At 34.9% G+C, this 18656-nt stretch overlaps 1 protein-coding gene across 2 annotated transcripts in view; it reads right to left on the bottom strand.

Annotated features, from left to right (window-relative positions):
* Nucleotides 1-18656, bottom strand: part of TMPRSS15 (transmembrane serine protease 15) — a 130651-nt gene that overhangs the window by 47291 nt on the left and 64704 nt on the right. For both annotated transcript variants that reach the window (XM_070045390.1, XM_030877793.2), the window contains 3 exons: nt 14725-14814; nt 12071-12196; nt 9970-10110 (listed from right to left, as the gene is read on the bottom strand). In XM_070045390.1, the coding sequence (XP_069901491.1) occupies nt 9970-10110; nt 12071-12196; nt 14725-14814 (357 nt within the window). The remainder of the gene's footprint in view (nt 1-9969; nt 10111-12070; nt 12197-14724; nt 14815-18656) is intronic.

Genomic DNA, 18656 nt, shown 5'->3' with positions numbered 1-18656 from the left:
AGCTCCAGTAGTTTTCTGATGGCAACTTTAGAATTTTCTATGTAACTAACAGAACATTGTAAATCATCCTTACTTCAATAAAAATTTTAAAAAAATTAAAAAATGATACAAATGAAATTATTTACAAAACAGAAAGAGACTCACAGACATAGAAAACAAACTTATGTTTACCAAAGGGGGAAGGGGGTTGGGGGGAGGGATAAATTAGGAGGTTGGGATTAACATATACACACTACTATATGTAAAATATATAGATAACAAACAAGGACCTACTGTATAGCACAGGGAACTATACTCAATATTTTGTAATAACCTATAAGGAAAAATAATCTGAAAAGAAATATATATATATATATATGTATATAGTATATATAACTGAATCGTTGTGCTGTACACCTGAAGCTAACACAGTATAATAAATCAACTATACTTCAATAAAAAGAAGAAAGTGAAAAAAAAAGTTTATGTTTGCAGTTCATGTTAATTTGGTGAATAGATATGGGACAATATTAAACAGCTAATAATTAATTAGAGTTGCAGTTAATATAATGTGCTACAAGTTCTTAGTTTATTCTGTGTTTTTATACTTACTAGAAATAAATGTTGAAAAATAAATTTTATTGTAATAACAAATAAATAAATATAATAAATTAAAAAAATATATAGTATTTCTCAAAAGTTCCTTTCATGACATCCTTGGAAAAAAGTTTGGAGGCTCACCCCTCCAAGAGAATAACTATTACGTATTTTCTTGCTCTATTTTAAAATACTTTATAGAACTGAGCACTTAATTCTATAGCATTCAAATACAAGTGATATTGATGTCTATACATTTTTTATTGCAGAGGTTTCTCCTCAAAAATTTAGAAATGTCACTCTGTTGTTTTAAAATATTCACCATAAAATGACTAAAATATAAAGCTGAACTGATTTTTGACATCTTTGAAAAATGATTCTGTTTATTCTCCTTAAAAAATTTGCTGACTCTGATGGGAAGCAGCCACATAGCACAGGGAGATCAGCTCGGTGCTTTGTGACCGCCTGGAGGGGTGGGATAGGGAGGGTGAGAGGGAGGGAGATGCAAGATGGAAGAGATATGGGAACATATGTATATGTATAACGGATTCACTTTGTTATAAAGCAGAAACTAACACACCATTGTAAAGCAATTATACTCTAATAAAGATGTGAAAAAAAATTTGCTGAAAAATTTTCCTCTTGAAATTAAAAATTTTAAACAGGAAATGTTACAACACAGATTTCTGCTTATAAATTTTTTACAGTAAGCAATAAGACTTCATGATTTTTCAGTCACTTTAATCAGATCTAGAAAGTATATCGTTTTTTCCCATTACACCTTTCAGTGTTAGTTTTAACTGGTTCTATTATTTTCAACTTGTGGGTTGGTCTTTTTCCTGTTTGCCCATCACAGACTCCCACATTTTTCCATCTCTTTACCTATTGTTTTTGCTTACTTGATCATGCTTTTGTGCTGCACTTTTGTGACAATGTGGTATTTTGGTGCCAGGGTTTTTGAATAGGTGTGCAAAATAAACTGTGCAGTTCACACCATTAACAAAAACTTCTGATCAAGTCAGAAATAATAATCTGGTTGTGGTAGAGTTTCAATGAGAAATTCCTCTGCCCAAAGGTGGCCATAGGGATAGAATAGTGACAATTCATAACGGTAGTCTGAAAATTGTCTTGATTAATATTTTCCAAGGCAGTGATTTACTTCTCCTCTAAGTTAATTTCTGATTTTTATACATTATATCTCTCTCTATGTCTATATATCTTATACATTATATTTATACATAATGTATAATATATAATTTATACATTATATATTTATACACATAACTATATTTTCATGTCAATATATTTTCTTTTTTGATATTTTGAAAAATAATTTTAAGTATAATTTAAAAATAAATAATACCATTTATAAATTAAAATAATTATAAATCATATCACTTTCTATATTTTTCTCATTTTTCATATACTCTATTTTAAGATAAATTCCAATTTTCTGTTGATCTAAAAGTCTTTATTGCTTTCCTTTGATGTTGTATGTTCTTTCATAGTCCTTAATATTTTTGTTTGTTTACTTCCTTAGTTGAACTTTTGTTTATATACTTCATTAATTGATTTTTTTGTTTACTTCACTAATGGATTTTTTGATTGATTCATGTCAACATTGCTTATAAATCATAAGTAGCTGCTTCTAAAACATCACAAAATTCTTCTGAGGAACAGGATAGTTGGCTGGGCTACAACTTACTCTCACCTAAGTAGCTTGGGTAGTAACAATTGTTATGACTTATTTTCAGGGCCAGAGGGTATATAAGCTACAGGTCAATTTTCATATTTGTAGTAATGCTGAAAGCATACAACTTTCTGGCATGGAGTCTAAGTTTTAGGCCAGTTGTAAGTAGAGGAGCAGAGATTTGTACAGATGATTCTAGGATCAGATAATAGGCCAGATGATGAACAATGCTCCAACACTACCTCTTTTCTAGACATTTTAATTAAAGACAAACTGACCACAATCTCTTATGGAAGGGAAGGATAGAGGTAGGAAGGAATGTGTATTCTGTTTTTCTGACATATTTGCATCTAGAGAGAACTACTAAGTTGTGGGACAGAAGTATTTAAAAAAATCATAGTACAAGGGGAGAAGCAAGCTATAAAAATTCTCTATAGACTGTTGAATGCAGAGTTATATTTTACATATATGAATGAAAATATTGATATCTATATCTACATCTACATATATATCTATATATCTCCATGATACAGAAGGTTCTTATTAGTTATCAATTTTATACATATTATTGTATATATTTCAATCCCAATCTCCCAATTCATCCACCCCTACCACCACCCCTGTTTTCCCGCCTTGGTGTCCATACGTTAGTTCTCTACATCTGTGTCTCTCTTTCTGCCTTGCAAACTAGTCATCAGTACAATTATTCTGGATTCCACACATATGTGTTAGCATATGATATTTGTTTTTCTCTTTCTGACTTACCTCACTCTGTATGACAGTCTCTAGGTCCATCCACATCTCCACAAAAGACCCAATTTTGTTCCTTTTTATGGCTGACTAATATTCCATTGTGTATATGTACCACAGCTTCTTTAACCATTCATCTGTCCATGGACACTCAGGTTGCTTCCATGTCCTGGCTATTGTAAATCGTGCTGTAATGAATATTGTGGTACGTGTGTGTGCTGAATTATGATTTTCTCTGGGTATATGCCCAGTAGTGGGATTGCAGGGTCATATGGTAATTCTATTTTTAGTTTTTTAAGGAACCTCCATATTGTTCTCAATAGTGACTGAATCAACTTACATTCCCACCAACAGTGCAAGAGGGTTCCCTTTTCTCCACACCCTCTCCAGCATTTGCTGTTTGTAGATTTCCTGATGATGCCCATTCTAACTGGTGTGAGGTAATACCTCATTGTAGTTTTGATTTGCATTTCTCTAATAATTAGTGATGTTGAGCAGCTTTTCATGTGACCCTTGGCCATCTGTATGTCTTCTTTGGAGAAATGTCTATTTAGGTCTTCTGCCCATTTTCTAATTGGGTTGCTTGTTTTTTTAATATTGAGCTGCATGAGCTGTTTAGATATTTTGGAGATTAGTCCTTTGTCTATTGATTTGTTTGCAAGTATTTTCTTCCATTCTGAGTGTTGTCTTTTTGTCTTGTTTATGGTTTCCTTTGCTGTGCAAAAGCTTTGACGTTTCATTAGGTCCATTTGTTTATTTTTGTTTTTATTTCCCTTACTCTAGGAGGTGGATCAAAAAGGATCTTGCTGTGATTTATGTCATAGAGTGTTCTTCCTATGTTTTCCTCTAAGAGCTTTATAGTTTATGGCATTACATTTAGGTCTTTAATCCATTTTGAGTTTATTTTTGTGTATGGTGTTAGGGAGTGTTGTAATTTCATTCTTTTACATGTAGCTGTCCAGTTTTCCCCGCACCACTTATTTTTTAATTTTTATTTTATACTTTTTTAACATCTTTATTGGAGTATAATTGCTTTACAATGGTGGTTGGTTTCTGCTTTATAACAAAGTAAATCAGCTATACATATAGATATATCCTCATATCTCTTCCCTCTTGCATTTCCCTCCCTCCCACCCTCCCTATCCCACCCCTCTAGGTGGTCACAAACACTGAGCTGATCTCCGTGTGCTATGCAGCTGCTTCCCACTAGCTATCAGTTTTACATTTGGTAGTCCAGCACCATTTATTGAAGAGACTGTCTTTTCTTCATTGTATATCCTTGCCTCCTTTATCATAGATTAGTTAACCATAGGTGTGTGGATTTATCTCTGGGCTTTCTATCCTGTTCCATTGATCTATATTTCTGTTTTTGTGCCAGTACCATATTGTCTTGATTACTGTAGCTTTGCAGATAGTCTGAAGTCAGGAAGTCTGATTCCTCCAGCTCTATTTTTTTCCCTCAAGATTGCTTTTGTTATTTGGGGTCTTTTGTGTCTCCACACAGATTTTAAGATATTTTGTTCTAGTTGGGTGAAAAATGCCATTGGTAATTTTGTAGGGATTGTGTTGAACCTGTAGATCACTTTGGTTAGTATAGTCATTTTCACAATATTTATTCTTCCAATCCAAGAACATGATATATCTCTACATCTGTTTGTATCATCTTTGTTGTTGTTGGGTTTTTTTTTTTTTTTTTTTTTTTTGCGGTACGTGGGTGTCTCACTGTTGTGGCCTCTCCCGTTGCGGAACACAGGCTCCGGACGCGCAGGCTCAGCAGCCATGGCTCACGGGCCCAGCCGCTCCGCGGCATGTGGGATCCTCCCGGACCGGGGCACGAACCCATGTCCTCTGCATCGGCAGGCGGACTCTCAACCACTGTGCCACCAGGGAAGCCCCTGTTTGTATCATCTTTGATTTCTTTTATCAGTGTCTTATAGTTTTCTGAGTACAGGCCTTTTACCTCTTTAGGTAGGTTTATTCTTAAGTATTTTATTCTTTTTCTTGCAATGGTGAATGGGATTGTTTCCTTAATTTCTCTCTCGGATATTTCATTGTTAGTGTACAGGAATGCAAGAGATTTCTGTGCATTAATTTTGTATCCTGCAACTTTACCAAATTCATTGATTAGCTCTAGTAGTTTTCTGGTGGCATCATTAGGATTTTTTCTGTATAGTATCATGTCATCTGCAAACAGTGACAGCTTTACTTCTTCTTTTCCAATTTGTATTCTTTTAATTTCTTTTTCTTTTCTGGTTGCCATGGCCAGGACTTCCAAAACTATGTTGAATAACAGTGGCAAGAGTGGGCATTGTTGTCATGTCCCTGATCTTAGAGGAAATGCTTTCAGTTTTTCACCATTGAGAATGATGTTTGCTGTGGGTTTGTTGTATTTGGCCTTTATTATGTTGAGGTAGGTTTCCTCTATGCCCACTTTCTGAAGAGTTTTTAATCATAAATGGTGTTGAATTTTGTCAAAAGCTTTTTCTGCCTCTATTGATATGATCATGTGGTTTTTATCCTTCAGTTTGTTAATATGGTGTACCACATTGAGTGATTTGCATATATTGAAGAATCCTTGCATCTCTGGGATAAATCCCACTTGATCATGGTGTATGATCCTTTTAATGTGTTGTTGGATTCTGTTTGCTAACATTTTGTTGAGGATTTTTGCATCTATATTCATCAGTGATATTGGTCTGTACTTTTCTTTTTGTAGTATCTTTGTTTTTGGTATCAGGGTGATGGTGGCCTCGTAGAATGAGTTTGGGAGTGTTCCTTCTTCTGCAATTTTTTGGGAGAGTTTGAGAAGGATGCATGTTAGCTCTTCTCTAAATGTTTGATAGAATTCACCTGTGAAGCCATTTGGTCCTGTACTTTTGTTTGTTGGAAGACTTTTAATTACAGTGTCAATTTCATTACTCCTTATTGGTCTGTTCAGAAATTCTATTTTGTCTTGGTTCAGTCTTGGAAGGTTATACCTTTATAAGAATTTGTCCATTTCTTCCAGGTTGTCCATTTTATTGGGATAGAGTTGCTTGTAGTCGTCTCTTATGATTCTTTTTATTTCTGTGGTATCCATTTTAACTTCTCCTTTTTCATTTCTAATTTTATTGATTTGAGTCATCTCCATCTTTTTCTTGATGAGTCTGGCTAAAGGTTTATCCATTTTGTTTATCTTCTCAAAGAACCTGCTTTTAGCTTTATTGATCTTTGCTATTGTTTTCTATGTTTCTCTTTCATTTATTTCTGCTCTTATCTTTATAATTTCTTTCCTTCTACTAACTTTGGGTTTTGTTTGTTCTTCTTTCTCTAGTTCCTTTAGGTGTAAGGTTAGATTGTTTATTTGTGATTTTTTTTTTTTTTTGTCTTTTGAGGTAAGATTGTATTGCTGTAAACATCCCTCTTAAAACTGCTTTTGCTGCATCCCATAGGTTTTGGATCGCCATATTTTCCTTGTCATTTGTCTCGAGGTATTTTTTTATTTCCTCTTTGATTTCTTCAGTGATCTCTTGGTTATTTAGTAACGTATTGTTTAGCCTCCATGTGTTTGTGTTTTTTATGTTTTTCTCCCTGTAACTGATTTATAATTTCATAACATTGGGGTCCAAAAAGATGCTTGATATGATTTCAATTTTCTTAAATTTACTAAGGCTTGATGTGACCCAAGATGTGATCTACCCTGTACAATGTTCTATGTGCACTTGAGAAGAAAGTTTATTCTGTTGTTTTTGGAGGTAATGTCCTATAAATATCAGTTAAATCTATCTGGTCTGTTGTATCATTTAAAGCTTGTGTTTTCTTATTAATTTTCTGTCTGGATGATCTGTCCATTGGTGTAAGTGAGGTGTTAAAATCCCCCACTATTATTGTGTTACTGTTGATTTCCTCTTTTATAGCTGTTAACATTTACCTTATGTATTGAGGTGCTCCTATGTTAAGTGCATAAATATTTATAATGTTATGTCTTCTTCTTGGATTGATCCCTTGTTCATTATGTAGTGTCTTTCCTTGTCTCTTGTAACATTCTTTATTTTAAAGTCTATTTTATCTGATATGAATATTGCTACTCCAGCTTTCTTTTGATTTCCATTTGCATGGAATATCATTTTCCATCCCCCCACTTTCAGTCTGTATGTGTCCCTAGGTCTGAAGTGGGTCTCTTGTAGACAGCATATATACAGTCTTGTTTTTGTATCCATTCAGTGAGCCTGTGTCTTTTGGTTGGAGCATTTAATCCATTCACATTTAAGGTAATTATCGATATGTATGTTCCTATTACCATTTTCTTAATCGTTTTGGGTTTGTTTTTCTAGGTCCTTTTGTTCTCTTGTGTTTCCCACTTAGAGAAGTTCCTTTAGCATTTGTTGTAGAGCTGGTTTGGTGCTGCTGAATTCTCTTAGCTTTTGCTTGTCTGTAAAGCTTTTGAAATCTCCATCGAATCTGAATGAGATCCTTGCTGGGTAGAGTAATCTTGGTTATAGGTTCTTCCCTTTCATCACTTTAAATATATAGTGCCACTTGTAGTTTTTCTGCTGAGAAATCAGCTGTTAACCTTATGGGAGTTTCCTTGTATGTTATTGGTCATTTTTCCCTTGTTGTTTTTAATAATTTTTCTTTGTCTTTAATATTTGCCCTGAATTGATACAGCCACTATGGAGGACAGTATGGAGGTTGCTTAAAAAACTACAAATAGAACTACCATATGACCCAGCAATCCCACTACTGGGCATATACCCTGAGAAAACCATAATTCAAAAAGAGTCATGTACCAAAATGTTCATTGCAGCTCTATTTACAATAGCCAGGAGATGGAAAAAACCTAAGTGTCTATCATCAGATGAATGGATAAAGAAGATGTAACACATATATACAATGGAATACTACTCAGCCATAGAAAGAAATGAAACTGAGCTATTTGTAGTAAGGTGGATGGACCTAGAGTCTGTCATACAGAGTTAAGTAAGTCAGAAAGAGAAAGACAAATACCGTATGCTAACACATATATATGGAATTTAAGAAAAAAAAATATCATGAAGAACGTAGGAGTAAGACAGGAATAAAGACACAGACCTACTAGAGAATGGACTTGAGGATATGGGGAGGGGGAAGGGTAAGCTGTGACAAAGCGAGAGAGTGGCATACACTACCAAACGTAAAATAGATAGCTAGTGGGAAGCAACTACATAGCACAGGGAGATCAGCTCTGTGCTTTGTGACCACCTAGAGGGGTGGGATAGGGAGCGTGGGAGGGCGGGAGACGCAAGAGGGAAGAGATATGGGAACATATGTATATGTATAACTGATTCACTTTGTTATAAAGCAGAAACTAACACACCATTGTAAAGCAATTATACTCCAATAAAGATGTAAAAAAAAAAAAATGCCAATTCAATTACTATGTGTCTCGGTGTGTTTCTCCTTGAGTTTATCCTGCCTGGGACTCTCTGTGCTTCCTGGACTTGGGTGGCTATTTCCTTTTGCATGTTAGGAATGTTTTCAACTATAATCTCTTCAAATATTTTCTCAGGTCCTTTCTCTGTCTCTTCTCCTTCTGGAACCCCTGTAATGTGAATGTTGTTGCGTTTTATTTTGTCCCAGAGGTCTTTAAGGCTGTCTTCATTTCTTTTCATTCTTTTTTCTTTATTTTGTTTCACGGCAGTGAATTCCACCATTCTGTCTTCCAGGTCACTTATCTGTTCTTCTGACTCAGTTATTCTGCTATTGATTCCTTCTTGTGTATTTTTCATTTCAGCTATTGTATTGCTCATCTCTGTTTGTTTATTCTTTAATTCATCTATGTCTTTATTAAACATTTCTTTCATCTTCTTGATTTTTGCCTCCATTCTTTTTCCGAGGTCCTGGATCATCTTTACTATCATTATTCTGAATTCTTTTTCTGGAAGGTTGCCTATCTCCACTTCATTTACTTGTTTTTCTCTGTTTTATCTTGTTCCTTCTTCTGGTAAATAGTCCTGTGTCTTTTACTTTTGTCTATCTTTCTGTGAATGTGGTTTTTGTTCCACAGGCTGCAGGATTATAGTTCTTCTTGCTTCTCTTGTCTGCCCGCTGGTGGATGATGCTATCTAAGGGGCTTGTTCAGTCTTCCTAATGGGAAGGACTGGTGGTGTGTAGAGCTGGCTGTTGCTCTGGTGAGCAGAGCTCAGTAAAACTTTAATCTCCTTGTCTTTTGATGGGTGGGTCTGAGTTTCCTCCCTGTTGGTTGTTTGGCCTGAGGTGACCCAGCACTGGAGGCTACAGGCCCTTTAGTGGGGCTAATGGTTGACTCCAGGAGGGCTCATGCCAAGGAGTACTTCCCAGAACTACTGCTGCCAGGGTCCTTGTCCCCATGGTGAGCCACAGCCACCCGCTATCTCTTCAGGAGACCCTCCAACACTAGTAGGTAGGTCTGGTTCATTCTCTTATGGGGTCATTTCTCCTTCCCCTTGGGTCCTGATGCATACACTACTTTGTGTGTGTCCTCCAAGAGTGGAGTCTCTGTTTACCTCAGTCCTGTTGAAGTCCTGCAATCAAATTCTGCTAGGCTTCAAGTCTGATTCTCTGGGATTTCCTCCTCCCATTGCCAGACCCCCAGATTGGGAAGCCTGACAAAGGCTCAGAGCCATCATTCCAGTGGGTGGACTCCTGTGGTATAATTGTTCTCCAGTTTGTGAGTCACCCACCCAGCAGTTATGGGATTTGATTTTGTGATTGCACCCCTCCTACTGTCTCATTGAGGCTTCTCCTTTGTCTTTAGATGTGGGGTATCTTTTTTAGTGAGTTCCAGTGTCTTCCTGTTAGTGACTGTTCAGCAGTTAGCTGTGAAGGTGCTCTTGCAAGAGGGAGTGAGCGCACGTCCTTCTACTCCGCCATCTTGAACAAATCTTCCCTCTTGTATGTTTCTACTGTTTTGCTCCAAAAGTTACAAGGCAGCATGTAATCCCGAGTGCACTTACCTGGAATCCCCAAGTGATAGCCAGTAGTGAAATTTGCTTTAAATCCCCCTTTTGCCATCACATCATCAGTGATAAAAAGCACAGTCATTCTGTTGGTGGTTGAGAACACATCCTTTACTGGACCAGGCCCTGTGTACACAGCTGCTCAAAAAAAAAAAAATTAGTGAGATGATCCTTTGACTCTAGAAGGAATATACCCTTTTTCTCAGTTCTGTCTCCCAGAGGTATGAAACATGCAGCCTGGCTTGCTCAGGAAGCACCACATGTAAGTAAATGCATACATTCTCTTACATTTTAGGCACTGCTTCTAGGAAAGCCAACTTCTCTACTGATCTTTTCCAGTATTACTTAAGGTTTCTGCAGCTCTATAATTTAATGATGAATTACTCATAATATTGTCTGGCTTTGCATCACTACTATTTAAAGCTCATGTTATCACAGAAAAATAATTGTTTGCCTGTTTTTAAAGACCCTTATAAAATAACAGAGCTTATAGTCTCCCTTAATAATTTTTTGTCTAAATTTATTTTATATTTTTTATAAATTGAATCACTAACCTAATCTGAAAGATGAATTAATTAGAGACTGATAATATAAACCTAAATGATGGTTTTCAATTTTTTCCCTCTAATCCCTGGGCTTTGAGGGTTTCATAAACAATAAAATATTCTTTATTAAAAACTAAAGGCTTCAGTTAGTTTAAAAATACATTCATCTTATTAAATATTTTATATATTGGAATACTTGAAAGTGATTCTGTATCAAAAGAACTTCTCACCTACATATTTGAAAAGGATGATTCTGAGATCCTTTTGGAATTCGTATTTACTTTTCCGTGATTGATGGAAATACTAAGAGGTGAAATGATAAAAATTGATTTTTCTTAGATCATGAGAACACTGAAGTTTTTATTAGAAAGACAGAGTAAACTGAAAATGGAAAAACTACTCAAAATGTGTTTATAACTGTATTGAAAATCAAATTTGAAGTTCCTCAGTTCTTGCTAGCACAAGGCTCCTCACCTCACCGAGACTTTCATTGTTATTTGTTCTGTGTGTGACTCTCAAAATCCTCTCCCAGGAAACTTGTACTTTAGAACTTTGTGGGATTTTTCTGAAGAGCCTACATAATGGTGACTGATTAGTATGGCTGGGGAACCCTCTCCACCACTCTGCTCCTTCATTGCTATAGAGCATGCCCTCTGGAGTCTTCATCCACTGGCTGCAGTGTTCATGTGATTGTATAGCTATCTGACTGGATTTTATAGGAAATAATTAATACAGGTCTAAAGTACAGTTAGATAAAATACTTTTACTTGTAAAGTGTGCTGTTTCTGCATTCCAGTTGACATTTCATGTATTTTCATAGTTCAGTGCGTGACTTATCAAGAGACACTTCTTTCTTAAAAATTGGTAGTAATTGAGCAAGATATTAGCCATTATACTTGATAGATTTTTATTATATTAACATGTATTTTATGATCTAGGTATAATAATTTCCTGTAGAATAGAACACTTTCCCCCTATGTCTATTTAAAAAAAATAATGATCAACAGATGTTAGGGAAAAATCAACTTGCTCAACTTTTGACTCATTCTCAGATACTTATATAGAAGCAGCTAGTACTAGAGACACAGACAATCAAAGTAATAGTGAAACTTAAAGTAAAAAGCATTTAAAAATTTTGCACAACAAACACAATTGTTCCTCTAGTTTGAAGTGAAATAAAACATAATATAATAGCTATCTTTGGAAATACGATGTACACATAATGCATAGAAAACTGCATAATGGATGTTCTTAGCTTTTAGTCTCTAAAGTGTAATGCTTATTGTAGTAAATTAATATCAGCTGGTAGGAACTGCCGAATCAAAACTACGAATCCTCGTTTGCCAAGAATGCTTCAGAAAAATACCATTCTGTCATCATTGTAAACACTCCCCATATTGGAAGTGTGACATACAGTTTGACATGTTACTCTACTGCTGTAATTTCACTTTGCTAGTTGTAAAAGAGTGACTACATTTATTGAGAAATGCTCTCTCCATCAGTCCAGTGTCTTGAGCCATACAACCTTCACAATATTTAAACTGGAGACTTACCTAAGAGCAAGGAATCATCTCCTTCACCATCTCTGATTTCAACAATATCTGCAATATTTTCTAAGTCAAATGCTTGAAAGTGAAGTTGAATATTTTTTCCCTTTTGTGCATTTAAATTCCAAACACCTTAAAAGTAATAAATAACAACATAGTTTAAACATAGTTCTTTTGATTTCTCTTCAAAACTTCAATCTCTTGAGAATTTCAAATTACTTTCAAAGATTTATTTCATTTTATATAAACCAATATTACAAGCTGTTTGTGTGTGTGAAGAAACATTTTGTCTACTCCAGAATATTTGTAGTAAAATTTCAACTAAATACGAAATAATTTACTGTAATTGAATTTGCTTTATTTCATATAAAATGGAATACTTTAATCAAAGCTTGCCAATAGGCTTTTACTCCTACAATCTAAAATTTATGAATGTCAAAGATGTGAATATTCTATTTGCATTTATTTTATTTCCATGACTAAATGCAGAGGAAAACGAAGTGATTAAAATGCAATTTGTAGGGCAACTAAACTTTAGTATTTCTTTAAGCAATTGTTGCCATTATTTATATGTGTCATATGATGGTAGTTCCTTTTGGAACAAAACAAAACAAAATTACTAGCTTTAGTAACAACAAACACTCCTTGTTCTTTATTGATTCCTTAAAAGATTTAGTCTTTACATTTTGTTCTAGGTTCTTTCCTCATTCTGCTTGAGTGTTCTCATTCACTCTTAAGGAAATCATTTCATCAACATAGTAATGACATCTAAGTCTTTATTTTCTACACTTTTTTTTGAGAAGCAGATCCATTTATTCAATTATTTACTGTGTACAGATGTACGTATCTCAAATTCAACGTGTAATACAGGGAACACTCAATTATCTCTTTCCCCAACTCATTCATTTTTTCATTCTTCCTATCTTGGTGAATAGCACCACTAATCATCTACTCATAGTTTCTATACCAGAAACCTCTGCATCTCCCTTGATGTTCTCTCTCCTACTGCATCCAATCAATCACCAAGGCTGCCAATACTACCTCCTATATCCCTGGAATCCTATTTCCTTCTCAGTCTCCACTGCCACTATCTGAGTTCAAGTCACCTTTATTTTTCATCTCCTAATTGTTGATGCTGATGGCTCCCTTACCACCTGTCTCTGATTCTACAGCCAGATGGATCCATCGAAGATGCAAACATGATTTCATCACTATTTTCCTCTAAACCATTTAAAGTTTCCTTAGTGCTCTCAGAATAAAATCCAAACTGCTTAATGTGGTGTGAAATACCTTCACACTTCATTTGTTATTATTACTTAACTTTGCTTGAAAATTCAAGAAAAAAAAATCAAGGTCTTCTACCTCTGAACTTTTTGTATGTTAGGTACCTCTCATGTCCCTCCACAGTCTCCTGCCTTTGCACTTATTACAAACAGTACCTTAGACATTTTGTGATGCCTGACAATTTATCTGAATCCTTATGTAGACTGAATTATGTTTGTTTCTTCTTTACTTACTTCAGTTCCTAACAGATGAAGCATTCAATAAATATTTGTTGAATAAATCAATAAATTTAATAAATTTCTCCAAATTGTTCTTTCAATGTTCTGCTTTTTTTCAGATATTTTTAAATCATTACTTTGTACAAACGACACGTTTAAAAGATATTTCCAATGAGAAGAAGAGATGATCATCTCTGGTTCCCCATACAAGTCAAATTAGATTAATGGCTGTTTATTTTTTTGGAATCAGATATCTCCCTATAATAGTGACTCTATTATCCTATCAAAATAATACTTATCTCTGGATCATTTGAAGGAAGAAATGACATTTTCTAATGACACATTTTTCACTATCATTGGGGCATTTTTTTCACTGGTAGAATTTTCCATTTAGGTTGGTGGTGTTATGGATGGCTGTGAAAGGCAGGGGAAGAACATGTCTGTTTCTCAGAACTACTGGAGTGGAATCTTTGTAGGATGGGCCTGGGAATCTGCATCTTTAACACAGACAATCTCTAAGCAGCCTTATGAGCTTCTCTATTTAGGACTAATGACCTAGAGACAAGCTTTTTATGGTTTTAGCATACTAGTCTATTCTCTCTAGACTTAGAATATTTTAGTGATCCTCTTTATTAGTTCATCTTTTATATCGGGAATCTAATCACATTACTATAACTGCCTGCTTTATTGACCTTAGTCTATATTTATAAAGGGTGTGTATGTCACAACTGGCTCTTTGCTTTTTATACTTTCCACTGACCTTATTCTATGGAATTGCAACTTTGTTATACACACCATAAACATTATATGCATAATCAAGGGGAGTGGTGTCTGGGGTAAGGCTGCCTCTTTCACTTACTGGTTTTATTCAACTTTTAAATTTGAGAAATATAATAATATCATCTGTTTTAAAGAATTATTGTGAGAACTGTCTAAAATAAGGTATATAAAGCATTAGTGCAGTGACTGGCATAAAATAAATGCTAAAAAGTTAGTAATTAATTATTGTTATTCTTGTTATCATTCTATTAAACAATCTCACAGATGTGGTAGTTGTATTCAGATACAGCAAATTTATAATTACTTTGCTGTGTCAAGGGGAGAATGTAACTTTGATATATACATTTGTTTCTCATGGCTGGAAAAGAAATGACTTACAGAAAGCCTGATTAGGGTAGTTGTTTGGAAAGTTCATAGACATGAATGTTGTATTTGGCTCCCACAGTTCAAAAGGTCCTCCACAGTCCGCTGAAAAGGAAAGCATTGAAAAATCATTAGTAACATATTGTTTATTTCAGACATAATACTATATGCCCATAAATTTCCAATTATATTTCTTGGAATACTGGTTTTGACAGATACATTTTAGAGTTTGTGTAAGGGAAAAATATAGGTTAACAGGTCTCTTTACTGAAGAATTTCTCAAAACCTTAAATATTCTTATGTTCTTTGTGATTCTCCAAGAAGGCATAATAGTATTCAGCATTTCCCAAAATTATTTAGGCAAGAAAACAATTTTGAAAGCATCTTTTATAAATAGGCTTCATGAAATAAGGTATCAATGCTCTACTGTAGAAAAAAAGATGAATCTTCATAATAGAACAAATCTTACATCTGTCACTCTCTTATGAGAAGGGCTAGTAAATTACTAATCCTGCCATTTCTTGTTATTTCTTCTTTTTTCCTACTTTTTTTTCAGTAGAGAAGAAGCTTCACCATCCTGAATATTGTATTGAGGCATTTGACTGTCAGGAAAGGGGGATAAAATCTCTACCTTCTAGATAATTGGCCTAGACTGTTCAGGAGTCAATTTGGAACTGAACTTAATGCAAATTTATTAGAAAAAAATAAAGCACAGATCTTCCAGTTAAGAGTATGATGCTTCAAGTGGGTTAACTAACTTTATGAAATTATTAATCTACTTTATTTATCTTGCTTATTAGAAAGACATTCTAAACGAATGTAAAACTTCATCAACCACTTTGAGTATCCCAGTTCTATCTTATTTTTTATTACCATGTTATACTTAAGATCAAAAGAATAAAAATAATCTAATTAGAAGAATATATAAAACTGAGATAAGTAGATAATTTTTCTATTATTAAAGGTAGACGATAATGGTATTACTTCCTCCCAATAACACAGAAATCAGATTAGAGGAGGGAAAAATTAAATGTCTCTACATCTACAGCAGTGATTTCCATCAGATCCTCTTGTTTGATCCCTCTTTTACATGTCATCTGCCTCATTTATATAGATCCTTTCAATTCATGCGCACCTTTCAAGTTTGTATGTAATAATCTTCTTAGATTTGGGTTTTATGATATGTACAACGGGACAGAGAGAGGCAGTTGCTGTGGCTCAAACTAGTATCATTGCCAACATATCCTGTTCTATAAGGTTTGGTTCTGTAAGGGCTTGGTCTACCTTATATGCCCTCCTGCAACTGGCTTGTCCAGAACCAGCTGAACTTAGCAAGAATAATAAAATCTTTTTAAAAAACCTTACTGTTTGCAAAGTTTCCATGCACATTGTCTTATCTGGAGAGAGAAGGTGGTGTATAAAGGAAAGATGTGTTGGAGTTGGTGGATTAAAACTATCGTTCTGAGTTAGTTACTTTTCTTTTTGAGACTGGGTCTTCTCATATATAAATTAGATATATATTAGAGATTTTCAAGGTTGTTGTAAAAATCAGACATAATTTATGAAAAGTGCCTACACATTACCTGGCGTGCTCAGTCCTGGTTGTCAGTGCATTCTTGTGAATTAGGTAATTACTATGACTATTTCAATTTTCTTTTTTAACATCTTTATTGGAGTACAATTGCTTTACAATGGTGTGTTAGTTTCTGCTTTATAACAAAGTGAATTAGCTGTACATATACATATATCCCCATATCTCTTCCCTCTTGAGTCTCCCTCCCTCCCACCCTCCCTATCCCACCCCTTTAGGTGGTCACAAAGCACCTGCTTTGCACCTGCTAACGGAAAATTCGGGCATCGGAGGTGTTCTGTTATTTGCTAATGCCAAGCATAACCACTTAGTGTCAAAGTCAAGGCTTCAACTCAGTTAACCTCAAACTCATCTCACAGTATGTTACTGTCTGTTATTGGGCTGATTAAACAGAATCATTTCAACCATCTGGTCTGAGCTATAGGCAGGGTTTAGGCTGAGTCTCAGTAAGTGGCACTTGGTGGGTATGTGACAAGGAGAAGGAGGACAGAAGGGAACGTGGATGAGAGCACTAACAAGTAAGGTCAATGATGGACAGACCTAGAAGGAAGAAAGCAGTGTACACAGGGTGCTGAAGAAGACATTGGAACCAAAGAAAGAGTGATAATTCGGAACAAGGGCAGGTTCTCCACTGGGAAAGGCTGAGGGAACTGTGTACTCCTACAGCAGCAGTTCCTCCAAGGCAAATCCTCTCCTCGATTGTGCAACTTATTGTCTTGACAAGATTTCTGAAGAAGCATCCACTACAACCCCTCAACTCCCACATACACACAACTCACCTAACTTTAGTAAGTCTAAAGTGCCGTGAAATGCTTTCTTCAATCTTCAAGAAAACTAATGATGAGGGGAGAGTGTAACTGCAGGGACAAAAATAACACTGCTGATTGGTGAGGGGGAAAGCCAGCTCTTCTTAAATTTAGCCATGGCCAGTGTGGCCAGTGGGAGTGTTGTTGTTTAAGCATCATTCTCATTTCTCTTCAAGGAAAAAAAATTCTAAATCGTATACTCCTCATATAGGAAATAACCAACAATTTGGAGAATGTATTGAGTGTTCACTTCTCTGAACACTTGATGGTACATTATATTATATGCAGATGAGTAGGTAGGACTTAAATAAACACACAACCAGAACTAAAATATTGTCAAGTGTGATTGTTAAGTCTGTCAAGGCAGGCAGTTGACTTAGCATTTCTCCTCTGAATAGAATTCTTGGAAATCCAACCAAAAATACTTTAAAAAATAATAAAATATTTAAGAAGTATTTTTGAAATACATTTCAAATATAATTTTATGTCAAATAAATGATCAGTAAGTATCTCTGACACTTGGTCTTATAAGATTGATAAGTTACTCTCTGTATATAAACGACTGTAAGGAATTGGCAAAAACACTTTCAGCCATTCTAAATATGATGACACAATTTATTTTAACGGTGGTGTTGCTATAGCGGAGATGTAGCATGTACTTCTTAGAGGAGCCAAAGACTCATGAAATGTGATTCTGGAGAGCACAGTCCTGCTGTGTCATTTAATAAACCATCTCCACCCACAGAATGAGAGTTAAATAGTTTGCCTGATACAGGGAACTCTTCAATTACAGTTGTTAAATTCTACCATTGTTCTTTTTCTTAGAGCTGTTCTCTCAAAGATTTGTATTTTGATTAATTTCTTACTATGCCAGTAGGAATCTTCATGACATGCAATATGTAAATAATATGCAGTATTTTGCAAAATGGCTGTCAGGAATAGATATTTTCCTCGAGGCATGTCATTTTTAATCCATGCTTAAACCTCTGACATAAATGATATATGTGTCAATGTGGAGGCATTTACTGAAGGGTGAAAAAAAGGAGAGTCCAGCTTTCACTTACAGTAAAAGGGTTCAAATTAAAGTTATTTATGACAAGATATTTAAAGCAAGAAATAAGGATGATAAAAGTAGGTTTCTGATTGCTACTTTTTTTTTTAAGGTTTTTTTTTAATGTGGACCAAATTTAAAGTCTTTGTTGAGTCTTCCACACTCCCCTGCATTGGAAGGCGAAGTCTCAACCACTGGACCGCCAGGGAAGTGCCTGATTGCTACGCTTATGTGAGGGAAATAATAGGTGCAGTTTAAGAAATACTACCGCACATTGATGTTTGAATATGTTAAAAGTGGCTAATTTTCAAAATCAGCAGTTTTTTAAAAATAATCATAGTAATAGATAACAAGTCCTAAAGTATTACAGACACAACAATTTTAAAAGTTTAAGTGGTAATATAAAAAGAAATTTTGGGGTTCAGTTTGTCAAAATTTATATTTCCATTAACAGGTTATAGTGACCAGCTACGATACAAATGTTTTTATTAAATTTGTG

This window comes from Globicephala melas, chromosome 4, assembly GCF_963455315.2.
Source record: "Globicephala melas chromosome 4, mGloMel1.2, whole genome shotgun sequence".
NCBI classification, from domain to species: Eukaryota; Metazoa; Chordata; class Mammalia; order Artiodactyla; family Delphinidae; genus Globicephala; species Globicephala melas.
Note: the sequence above shows the minus strand (reverse complement) of the source record. Positions and strands in the feature narration are given on the sequence as shown.